Source organism: Calidris pugnax, unplaced genomic scaffold (assembly GCF_001431845.1).
Source record: "Calidris pugnax isolate Ruff unplaced genomic scaffold, ASM143184v1 scaffold3, whole genome shotgun sequence".
Classification (NCBI taxonomy): Eukaryota; Metazoa; Chordata; class Aves; order Charadriiformes; family Scolopacidae; genus Calidris; species Calidris pugnax.
In genome coordinates this window covers 3,024,505-3,037,272 of record NW_015090799.1, presented here as the reverse complement: position 1 = coordinate 3,037,272, position 12,768 = coordinate 3,024,505, and the positions used below count along the sequence as shown (strand labels likewise).

Below are 12,768 nucleotides of genomic sequence, written 5' to 3'. Positions count from 1 at the left end.
CCCCCCCCCCCCCCAAAGTGCTGAGCTCGGGGGGCAAGGGCACATGCCAGACAGCAACGCACCACCCCAAGCACTGCTCTTGTCCAAAACACCCTTACGTATTTTGTTAGGACCTGACAGGCAGCAAAAGAGTGAGAGGAGAGAGATGGAGGGGTCTTTAGACAGGGCTCCAAAGTACCACAATAAAGATACAGTTATATTAACAATAAATAAAGAAAATTAAAATTTTACGGACCTTTCCTGGAAAACTGGCCGAATTTCAGGGCTATCCTTTTTCTCATGCCAACTGGACAAACTCTATATTACTTTCATTAGCTGTAAAATGAGGACATTTATCATTACATAGCTTTGTAAAGCAGATATCCCTAGACAGAGAGTTTTCTATGACTGAAAAATACCACTTTTAGTAATCTCTAAGGTACCCAGAGCACTGCTGTCCAGCCTATCTGAATTGAGAAATCAAGGAACTTACCTGGAGTTTTATTCCAAGTGTAAATTGCCCCATCTGGAGCACTGGGACCAGTTCTGGGCTCCCCAGTTCCAGGAGGATAGGGAACTGCTGGAGAGGGGACAGCAGAGGCTACAAAGATGATGAGGGGCCTGGAGCATCTCTCTTACGAGGAGAGGCTGAGGGACTTGGGTCTTTTTAGTTTGGAGAAGAGAAGGCTGAGGGGGGATCTGATCAATGCCTATAAATACTTAAAGGGAGGGTGTCAGGAGGATGGGGCCGGTCTTTTTTCAGTGGTGCCCAGGGACAGGACAAGAGGGAACGGGCACAAACTTGAACATGGGAAGTTCCACCTAAACATGAGGAGGAACTTCTTTGCTGTGAGGGTGGCAGAGCCCTGGCAGAGGCTGCCCAGGGAGGTGGTGGAGTCTCCTTCTCTGGAGACATTCAAACCCCACCTGGACACGTTCCTGTGGGACCTGCTCTGGGTGGACCTGCTTTGGCAGGGGGTTGGACTACATGATCTCCAGAGGTCCCTTCCAACCCCATGTGATTCTGTGACTCTGTAAATGAAATGCCTTTATTCAGGGCAGTTTGCAGATCTGTATGGTTTCTGGGAAGCAGAGACCCATCATCATGTATTGGTGCCCATGCTCTAACAGAAGACAATGCAAAAATCCTTTTCTCCACTCGGTGGTGCCATTTGCCCAGAGAAAACAATTTCCAGCGCTGTTTGTGCAGCACAAACTGTTGAGCAGTTGTGCTCATACAGGTATAAAACACACCCAGAGCTGTAGCAGTTTGAGATCAATTAAAACCTTTAGTTGTCTTGAATGTCCCTACAACACAATCTTTTCTCAAGGTGGTTTCCTGGGTACTTTGGAAATAAAGCACTTGACCGGGCTGACCTCTGCCCATGGGGCTTCTTTGGACAACCAGGCTGCTGCTGTTTGCAGGGGAACTGGGGAACTGGGCAGGGAGTTACCCGGGTGAAGTTTTGAATAAGCACCCCAGAGGGAGAGGTTTGCTAAAGTACTTCTCCAAACGCCCCAAATCACACAGTACTAACAGTGCATATTGTTAGGGAGCTGCCTCTGCCGTTTCAAGATAAGGGAGGAAACTGGTATGTGACTGCAGAGAGTGATTTTGATTGATATCTGGTATTGCAGCCCCACCTGATATGTTTTTGAAAAGGTCTCTCCAAATGCTAGGAAACGAGTAGTAAACACGGGCAGGCTGTTAGGAAGACCAGGCAAAGCAGGAACAGCAGAAGAGCTGGGCTCAGGACCTAGCCATCTAATGTTCTCAGAGGTCTGTAAGTGCCTCAGCCATGACATCTTTGTCCTGCACTGCCTTGGCCTGGAATAACCTCTATGATTTCTGTTCCACCTTATCCTGACACTCCCATTCCGTTGTTTCTGATTGGGATTTATTTCACATTAGGGTTTTGCGTGAGTCACAATCTGAGCAAGGATACCATCAGGGTTTTGCCCTGAACTTTGTTTACTTTCTCCGTGCACTACTTGCTCTGTCGTGAATCATCACACTGCCACACAAGAGTGATCACATCAGTATTGTGTGGCACAGCCTCAGGACTAACCACTTCTCCAAGACATCATCTTAAAGAATGGCTTGGGGTAGAATGGCTGGAGCTGCCTGGTGGAAAAGGACCTGGGGGTGTTGGTCAACTGTGGGCTGAACATGAGCCAGCAGTGTGCCCAGGCAGCCAAGAAGGCCACCAGCATCCTGGCCTGGATCAGGAGCAGCGTGGTGAGTAGGGCTCAGGAATTGTCCCCCTGTACTGGGCACTGGTGAGGCCTCACCTCGAGGGCTGTGTCCAGTTTTGGGCCCCTTCCCACAAAAAAGACATTGAGGTACTGGAGCAGGTCCAGAGAAGGGCAACGGTGAGGGGTCTGGAGCACAAGTCTTGTGAGGAGAGGCTGAGGGAGCTGGGGGTGTTCAGCCTGGAGAAGAGGAGGCTGAGGGGAGACCTTCTGGCTCTCTCCAACTCCCTGAAAGGAGGGTGTAGCCGGGGGGGGTCGGTCTCTCCTCCCAAGGAACAGGCGATGGGACAAGAGGAAATGGCCTCAAGTTGCACCAGGGGAGGTTTAGGATAGATATTAGGAAAGATTTCTTCACAGAAAGGGTCATGAAGCCTTGGAATGGGCTGCCCAGGGAAGTGATGGAATCGCCATCCTTGGAGGTATTTAAAAGACAGGTGGACATGGTGCTGAGAGACGTGGGTTAGTGGTGGACTTGGCAGTGTGAGGTTAATTGTTGGGGGTCTTTTCCAACCCAAACAATGCTATGATTCTAAGTATTGGAAGCATTGTGAGGTCAGAGTGGATAATAGAGAGGGAATCCTCTCACTGCTTTTAGCTGTAGCAATGTGGCAAATACAGCAAATGCCAAATTTTGCAACTTTTGCTGATTTTCCCTCTGGCTGCCACCAGTGTTGTGTAAGAGGCTGCATTAACTGGGCGATGCTGAGCCATAGTGAAAGCACAGTGGCCTCCCTCATAGACCCCTTCTCAGGGAAGAGTGTGCTAGTGGAAGATGGAATCCTGTAGGATCACAAAGCCTCCTGAGAAAGGGAAATGCTTGGGTAGGGGTTTATGTAGGTATGCTGCTGTTGCAAATTCTTGCTTCTGGACTGTGATCTGATGTTCCCATTTGGAAGGACTTAATGGATTGCTAGGAGTTTTGCACAATGTTATGTGTGAAGACTGAAAACTTTCAGGGTGCTGTTGTGCGACAGAACTTGGTTTCTTTGCACTTTGAGTCAGTTTTTTGAGACAGTTGCTTCATGGAAACTAAGCATGGGGTTTGACTGGGCTTCTCCAAAAGAGAGACTCTACTGCCCCCTCTGTGGTCCCCTGTGGCCTATACCTGGTGTAATATCTACCAGTTACTCAAATATGTATATTGCTGATGTGTCTTCCCTGCCCAGGGCCTTCAAGATTATGGACATCCATCACCAAAAAGGTAATATCATTGAAAATTAAATACTGCTATCACAAGAAGGGACATTTTGTGATCCCCATTGTCAGTTCACCCAAATTCCAGAAGCTTGGCTCCTGTTGACCGGAGGACCTGTTGGCCTTCAATCAAATAGCTTTGATGTTAGACAGTGGTGTGACTAGACACCAGGTTCTCCTTGCTGAGAGTTCACAGTGAAGAAAACAACTCTGAAACTATAAAGAAGAAGCCAAGTGCAAAACTTTGTGTTGAAAAACAGTGCAGGTGCTCCTCAGAGAGAGTCTACGTACTGATCTCAGGGCCCAGGAGTCTCACAAGGAGACCTTGTTTGTATGAATTTTGTGGTTACGCCGCATAAATTGCCAGGTGCCACCTGGATTTGAGAGCTCTGTATTGTGTTTAGTTGAAGCAACCTGTGGTTAGCACCAGGGTGGTACTGGGAGCTCGGAGGGACAGGGATAAGTTAGATAAACAGCACTGGAGTGTCTTTAAAAAGCGGAGGGAATACAGAAAAAGTGAGAGCACGCAGAAGAGAGAGCAAGCAAGCTGGACATTTGGAGAAAACTGGGCAGGCATAGCAGCAGCTCCTCGACTGACAATAGCTTAAGGTAGGCTGGCAGTACTAATAACGGCATCCTCAATGCTTGTAGGACATCCGAGTCTTGGTTCCTTTTCCTGATTTAATGTGCAGGTCAATTATTTTATTTTATATGTGCTCCCTCACCTCAGAGGTTGTTCTGTTGGTTTTGGCGAGACTATCTATAAAGCAACATCTTCCTTGATTTGAGTAAAAGTATTGCAATCTTGCTCATCTTCAGAAACGTAGGAGCTATTGTGATCTGGGAAGAAAAGGGATTTCCTTTCCCTTTTCAAGACAAAAACAGGTGATACTGAACACAGCTGTCAGAGTCGATTTAATAAGCACAGCTGGGGTTTCATGCCTGGTTTCACACCGTAAGAATCTGAGAGGGGTAGGCAGGGAGAAGATTGTTCAGTGTGACCCCCAACCAGAAAAAGAGAACACAGGCAGAATTTGCATGAGTAGCAGGAAATATTCCTGGCACTGGGAGTATTTCTGGCTCTCCCACGAGAGCTGCTGGTGCCTCCACTGCCTGGGAGCTAGGCAATTGAAAGCGCTTGCTGAGTAGCCTGTTGGCAACAATTATGCACTGCAGAAGGCGAAGGTCGGGTGACCTGAGAGGGCTTCTTTCTTCATTTCTTCAAGGGCACGTTCAATGAAAAAGAAAAAAAAAAAAAAAAGAAGGCTTGAACTTTTCTTTAGCAAGGGTAAACTCTGTCTGATTCATTGGAGCTGGCGATTAATAGCAAGAGTTAGGTCATGGGTTTGGAGACATGTATGGCACGATGGTGGCACTTTGTCAAAGGGTTAGAAGAATAAAGAAAGTATTAAATATTTTGGAAAAGGAATGCTCAATTTAGTGAGGTGGATTGAGTCCTGGCTGTGTGAAAGAACTCAGAGGGTTGTAATTGATGGAGCAAGGTCAAGTTGGAGGCCTGTAACCAGTGGTGTCCCCCAGGGGTCAACACTCGACCCTGTCCTGTTCAGCATATTCATCAATGACATGGACGAGGGGACAGAGTGTAACCTCAGCAAGTTCGCTGATGATACCAAGCTGGGAGGATGGGCTGACACTCCAGAAGGCTGTGCCACCATCCAGGGCGACCTGAACAGGCTGGAGAGCTGGGCAGAGAAGAACCTAATGAGGTTCAACAAGGGCAAGTGTAGGGTCCTGCACCCAGGGAGGAAGAACCCCAAGCACAAGTATAAGTTAGGGAGAAGAACCCCAGGCACCAGTATAAGTTAGGGATGGATTTTATGGAAAGCACTTCTGAGGAGAAGGATCTCAGGTCCTGGTGGATAGTAAACTTTCCATGAGCCAGCAATGTGCCTTTGTTGCCAAGAGGCCAATGGACTCCTGGGCTGCACAGGGAAGAGTGTGGCCAGGAGGTGGAGGCAGGTCATTCTCCCCCTCTGCTCTGCACTGGGGAGGCCACAACTGGAATCCTGCCTCCAGTACTGGGCTCCCCAGCTCAAGAGAGACAGGGAACTGCTGGAGAGGGGACAGCAAAGGGCAACGAAGATGATGGAGGGATTGGAGCACCTCCCTGACGAGGAAAGGCTGAGAGAGCTGGGGCTCTTGTGCCTGGAGAAGAGAAGGCTGAGGGGAAACCTTATCAATGCTGACAAGGATCTAAAGGGTGGGTTGAAGGAGGATGGAGCCGGACTCTTTTCAGGGGTTCCCAGTGACAGGACGAGGGGCAACGGGCACAAGCTGGACCATGGGAAGTTCCACTCCAATGTGAGGAAGAACTTCTTTGGGGTGAGGGTGGCAGAGCCCTGGCAGAGGCTGCCCAGGGAGGGTGTGGAGTCCCCTTCTCTGGAGATCTTCAAGCCTCACCTGGATGCTCCTGAGTGATGTGCTCTGGGCAACCCTGCTTTGGCAGGGGAGTTGGACTGGATGGTCTCTAGAGGTCCCTTCCAACTCTGACAATTCCATGATTCTGTGATTCCATGATTTTTCTCTCAATGTACTCGGTGCTGGTTGTTTCTTTACAATACTACCCCAGGGATGCATTTGTTGCTCGTGGTATATTCTGGAGATGGTGAAATTACACAAAATGGCACAGGGTGTTATGTAGAAGAAAAGACCTGTGGACAGTCAATGACAACCAGCTACTCAATCACTCCGCTGGTAATAAGAACACAGGACTATTGGGGGGCAAACGGGTTATTGCTCAATGGATAGATGTTACCAAGCCTGCCACAGGATGCAGGCGAGGAAGTGAGACAGCAGTAATGCTGTGACTACATCTGGGCACAGCTGCACGTCCCAGACCTCTGAGCAGCAGAAGACAAGCAAGCCCGTCGGCAGGCTGGGTGGGTGATGGAGAGCGGGGGGAGCGCAGTGCAGACAGAGCACAGGCAGCTGAACGGGGCAATGGAGACAGACAGGGACAGTGGTATGGACAGCTTGTTCTCAGCGGGACAAAATGAAGGGAAGCTGGGAAGAAAAAAAACCCAAATTTCAGTTGCCAAGGCCTAATGAATGATTTTGAAGTTAAACACGGCTCTTAAGGACCGAGCTGAGCAGATTGATATGTCATTCTGGATCTTGAATTTAATCAAGGCACGCAGTCCTTTCTCAATGGACTGTAAAATACTGTACTGAAATGTTTATTGAAAGATTATAAATGAAATAATCTCAGGAGCACCCTGGGCATCGTCACTTTAGACCACGAGTGGGGTGTTTCTTGTGAAGGACACCTTCCGAACAGACACTGACCTGAGATTTCTACCAAGTTACGTGCATTGCTGAGCAGTGATATAATCAGATTAAGAAGCCACAACCATACCCATGTTCTAGTATATAGTCTTAATGTATAGTTTTCCTCATTTTTATTCCTCACACCGACTTGGTCAGTATAAACAAAATAACTCAGAAAACATAGTTGAATCTTCTCCCTACTGTTTGTTCGCTTTGTGCACTTCTCATAGCCAGGTAATGAAAAATAGGTTAGTCACTTTTGTTGTGGTTTCTACACAATTTTGTCCTCTGTGTCTGATGCAGTAGCAAAAATTTTCAGTGTTTGAGGTCAAAGTCTTGTATTTATTTTTATACAATAGCATATTTCCATGGCAACCACATTGATGCGACGTTTGGCTGCATCTCTAGGAAAGCTAAAATTGGGGTCAAGTTTGAACAGACATTTTCAGCTTTCCAGTACCAGTAATCCTTACAGGGAGAGTTCTCAGCAGGGTACTTTACAGACGACTGACTTAGTGTGTAAATAGTCTCTCTAGAGCAAATCTGCGGCCAGTATAAGTTGCCCTGTCTCCTTTAGAGTCCAGTGAACTACAACGCTGCACATCAGCAGAGGATACACTCCTCCTGCCTTTAATGGAGCTACTCACATTCATTAAGCACTTCCTAAAGTTCCTTACAAACTGGGGCCTGAATAAAGCTCAGGGATCGAGCAGTGTGTGCTGCTCTGCCCGTGGAGAGCAGCGTGTATCACACACTTCAGATCAAATCAAGGACTAACAAGGGGTGTGAGAGCAGTGGTCTTCCTGATTTAGATGATAAGCATGAGGCAGACAAAATTCTATCTTTCAGACACCGATCAAGTTCGGTTTCATATGAAAAAAGTCACCAAAGCTTCAGAATGCAATTCTGTTGTCTGTAGTAGCTTTACTTATGGTAAGCTCAGTCGGGTAAAAGAAGGAAAGGGGCAGATTGGGATATTCACTCTGGATGACTAATGGCTTTATGAAAGGTGCATCAGTGATCATAGAATCACAGAATGGTTTGGGTTGGAAGGGATCTTAAAGATCATCAAGTTCCAACCCCCCTGCCCTGGGCAGGGACACCTCCCACCAGACCAGGTTGCTCCAAGCCCCATCCAGCCTGGCCTTAAACACTTCCAGGGATGGGGCAGCCACAGCTTCTCTGGGCAACACGTGGATGCCTCAGAATCAAAGCCAAAACACGTTTGGGTATTTATGTGAGATACTGGGTGGACAGCCATGTCTGGGCCTCTCAGTTCAAAAGGTGTCTTGGACCAGTAACTCACTTTCAAAGCATTTCTCAGTTAAAGTGATTAGAACTGTTCTATTAAAAACCATGACATTATTATTCATTTGGAGGACAATCTAATTTACAGCTTCTTTCTCTTTCTCAGGTGATCTGGCTTCTGCCGGATTGCAGATGTCAGTAGCATCACAAATGGACCTGCCTGAAGAAATTCAGCATCCACATACGAAATTTTCCGAATGGAAATTCAAGCTGTTTAAAGTGAGATCATTTGAAAAAACACCTTCTGATGACAGCCAACCGATAAACAAGGATCAGGCAGAAGAGGTCTCTGCTTCAAACAATGAAATCCTACTGCATAAAGATGAAGCGGTGCCAGGAGGAGAAAAGATGGAGTTAACGGGCAATAGGCAGGCAATTGAGAAAGATGTCAGTGACATGAAAACACAAGACAATAAAGCTCATCAGAACAACCTGAAGCAACTTTGCCGCATCTGTGGAGTTTCATTTAAAGCTGATTGTTACAAGAGAACTCATCCAGTGCACGGGCCAGTGGATGATGAAACTTTGTGGCTTCTGAGAAAGAAAGAGAAAAAAGCAACCTCTTGGCCAGATCTTATCTCTAAGGTTTTTAAGATTGATGTGCGAGGGGATGTTGATACCGTCCACCCCACTCGATTTTGTCACAACTGCTGGAGTATTATCCATAGAAAATTCAGTAATACTCCATGTGAAGTCTATTTTCCTCGGAACAGCACGATAGAGTGGCAGCCCCACTCCCCGGACTGTGACGTGTGCCGCACTACCAGTCGGGGAGTTAAGAGAAAAAGCCAGCCACCCAGTGTGCCACACGGCAAACGTGTGAAGAGCATCGCAGAACGGGCTCGGGTAAACAGAGGTGCGAAGAACCAAGCACAGATAAACAACAAAAACTTAATGAAAGAGATTGTGAATTGCAAGAATACGCATCTCAGCACGAAGCTGCTTGCCGTTGATTACCCAGTAGATTTCGTTAAAGCCATCTCTTGCCAGATCTGTGAGCACATTTTGGCAGATCCTGTGGAAACAACGTGCAGACACTTGTTTTGCAGAACTTGCATCCTTAAATGTATCAAGGTTATGGGCAGCTATTGCCCCTCCTGCTGGTACCCGTGCTTCCCTACTGATCTGGTAACCCCAGTGAAATCCTTCCTGAACATCCTTGACAGCCTGGGTATAAGATGCCCTGTAAAGGAATGTGATGAAGAGGTCTTGCATGGAAAATATGGCCAACACCTCTCCAGCCACAAGGAGATGAAAGACAGAGAGCTCTACAGCCACATAAACAGAGGTGGCCGACCGAGGCAGCATCTCCTGTCTTTGACCAGGAGAGCTCAGAAACATCGTCTGAGAGAACTGAAACGTCAAGTCAAGGCTTTTGCTGAGAAAGAAGAGGGCGGTGATATAAAGGCTGTATGCATGACTCTATTCCTGTTAGCTTTAAGAGCAAAAAATGAACACAGACAAGCAGATGAACTGGAGGCAATAATGCGAGGGAAGGGATCTGGGCTTCACCCTGCTGTCTGCCTGGCAATCCGAGTCAACACATTTCTCAGCTGCAGCCAATATCACAAAATGTATAGAACGGTAAAAGCTGTCACCGGGAGGCAGATCTTCCAGCCTTTGCATGCTCTTCGCACTGCTGAGAAAGCCCTGCTACCAGGTTATCATCCATTCGAGTGGAAACCTCCCTTGAAGAATGTATCCACTAACACAGAAGTGGGAATTATAGACGGACTATCAGGATTGCCTCTCTCCATTGACGACTACCCAGTAGACACAATTGCAAAGAGATTCCGATACGATGCCGCCTTGGTTTGTGCCTTAAAGGACATGGAGGAAGAAATCCTGGAAGGCATGAAAGCAAAAAATCTGGATGACTATTTGAATGGTCCCTTCACTGTGGTAGTAAAAGAGTCCTGTGATGGAATGGGAGATGTCAGTGAGAAGCATGGAAGTGGGCCTGCTGTCCCAGAGAAGGCTGTTCGCTTTTCCTTCACAGTCATGACCATTGCTATAGCATGTGGGAACGAAAGCAAGAGGATCTTTGAAGAAGTAAAGCCCAATTCAGAGTTGTGTTGCAAGCCCTTGTGCCTTATGCTGGCTGACGAATCGGACCATGAAACTCTGACAGCGATCCTGAGCCCCCTCATAGCAGAAAGGGAGGCTATGAAAAACAGCGAACTGCTGCTTGAAATGGGAGGCATCCTGAGGACGTTCAAATTCATCTTTAGGGGTACAGGATATGATGAGAAACTGGTGCGAGAAGTGGAAGGGCTGGAGGCCTCAGGTTCCACTTACATTTGTACCCTGTGTGATGCGACCCGCCTGGAGGCATCCCAGAATTTGGTCTTTCACTCCATAACCAGGAGCCACGCTGAAAATCTGGAGCGATATGAAATATGGAGGTCCAACCCATATCACGAATCTGTTGATGAGCTCCGTGACAGAGTGAAGGGTGTTTCAGCCAAACCTTTTATTGAAACTGTTCCCTCCATAGATGCGTTGCACTGCGACATTGGCAATGCAACAGAATTCTATAGGATTTTCCAGATGGAGATTGGTGAAGTTTACAAGAATCCTGATGTCTCTAAAGAGGAAAGGAAGCGGTGGCAGTTAACTCTTGACAAACATCTCAGGAAGAAGATGAACTTGAAGCCTATGATGAGGATGAGTGGAAATTTTGCTAGAAAGCTCATGACCAAAGAGACAGTAGAGGCAGTATGTGAATTAATAAAGTGTGAGGAAAGGCATGAAGCCCTAAAAGAACTAATGGACCTTTACCTGAAGATGAAGCCAGTGTGGCGATCTTCATGTCCTGCCAAAGAGTGTCCAGAACTGCTGTGCCAGTATAGCTACAATTCACAGCGTTTTGCCGAGCTCCTGTCTACAAAGTTCAAGTACAGATATGAAGGCAAGATTACAAATTATTTCCACAAAACCCTTGCTCATGTTCCTGAAATCATTGAGAGAGATGGGTCCATAGGGGCCTGGGCGAGTGAAGGAAATGAGTCTGGAAACAAACTGTTCAGGAGGTTCCGAAAAATGAATGCCAGACAGTCCAAATGCTACGAGATGGAGGATGTCTTGAAGCATCACTGGCTTTATACCTCTAAGTACCTCCAGAAGTTCATGAATGCTCATAAAACATTAAAAAGCCAGGGCTTCACCATTGATCCAGAGGATGGTTTAGGTGACTCCTTGCCATTGGAGGTCTTGGAAAGCAATGATCCAGTGGAACTTTAGATGTAAAGCGTATTTGGTGTGCGGTTTGTGATGATGTCTCTCTGCAAGGATGGAGCTTCTCTTTCAGGGCTGGGGAGGTACAGAAAAGTCTGAAACGATCGTTTTGACACTCCCTGTTAAAGGTGCTGAGTGGAGTTTGATAAACACCAAGTCTGCTGGGAGTTTCCAAGAGGCAATGCAGTGGAGCGTTTACAAGCTGTTGTGTGAGATGAAAGCAGAAACAAATGGCAAAGGAGGGTCTTTGGTTTATTTTGGTCTTGGAGCGTTGTTTGTATGTGAGAAAGACAAAGTAAACAAGGTTTCATAGAAAGTACTATTTTTGGAATGAACATGATTCTGGGGAGTTTTGACAGTTGCTGAAAAAAGGAGCGTGGCTATTTGTTCTGTTTGCATTTTTGAAACTATTTTGCTATTTACTTTTTAAGAGGGTTTGATTATTTTATTGATGGTCTTTTGGCCATAAGTAAAGATTTGTCAGAGAAACACATGGGTAATTTTTTTGGGATAAAGTTCAGTTATTTTTGTATAAAATACTGACTGAAGATGCAAACTTTGATCTCACAGTCTTTAAAAAATATTATTATTTAGCATTTATATTGTAGTACTGCTTAGGAGCAGATGGGGATATCCCCATGCTAATTTCCTACATGAACATATAAGAAAGGTAGCTGGAATTTTTTAAAGATCTTTTTAGCATCATCTCTTTACTGTAAAATGCAAACTGGTATTTGTGCTCCTAAATCAGGGTTCACAGTGCCTTGTGGTTATCTCACTATACGAAGTACATTCAGACTCTGCTGTGTAGCTTGTTGCTCCATAAGCGGTTTAGATTTCTATGGCAACTTCAGTATAGAGTATAACTATATAGTTATTACCTTTCTCAGGTACATCCAGCGCTCTGGTGTTCCCTGTGAGGGTGTTTCACTGGCTGATGTGCTCCAACTGCAACCGATACGGTGCTTTTGCACACCCGGGATACGCCACGCTCACAGTCTCATTTTCCAAATCTGTAAAAAAAGGAATGGTATTTATTAACCTCAGAGGCAGTTGGCAGACAAGATGAGTTCAAAAGCAATGGACTGTCTTGAAATTAGTGCATACTGTATTTTACATTATTACAGCAATGTTTAGTTGCCATTCCTCCGCGCTATATTGGATGAGCCATTTTGTTGGTGATATTTGCCTTTCTGAGTGGTATTTAGTATATTCATATACTAAAATTATATGAATTTCATTCAATGATATATTCATGAAAAATACTCAAAAGTACCTGAGATGTCCTAAAATCATCTAGTTTTTCAGATTGGCATCTCTTGCTGCATTTGGAGTAATATTTCTGAAAGAAGATTAAATGCAGAAAGAATCAAAGCACGGATCTAAAAGAACCCGCTTTTTGTTTTTATTTTGATGTGGAGGAAGTTGGTTTGTGAGTGTAAGTGAACAACAAACTTACAGAATTAATGGTCTGAGGTTTGTTTAGTAGATTCTTGTTCACGTCAGTTA

The 12,768-nt window shown here is 46.0% G+C and overlaps 1 protein-coding gene across 1 annotated transcript; it reads left to right on the top strand.

The window, feature by feature from the left end:
- Positions 1–8,154: 8,154 nt before the first annotated feature.
- Positions 8,155–11,265, top strand: RAG1 (recombination activating gene 1). The gene has a single exon (XM_014937143.1). The coding sequence runs from the start codon at positions 8,155–8,157 to the stop codon at positions 11,263–11,265; it is 3,111 nt and encodes a 1,036-aa protein (XP_014792629.1).
- The last annotated feature ends 1,503 nt before the right edge of the window (positions 11,266–12,768 follow it).

Bases quoted from the DNA above. Each gene is read 5' to 3' on its own strand.
- RAG1 (XM_014937143.1), top strand. From the start codon at position 8,155: ATGTCAGTAGCATCACAAATGGACCTGCCTGAAGAAATTCAGCATCCA.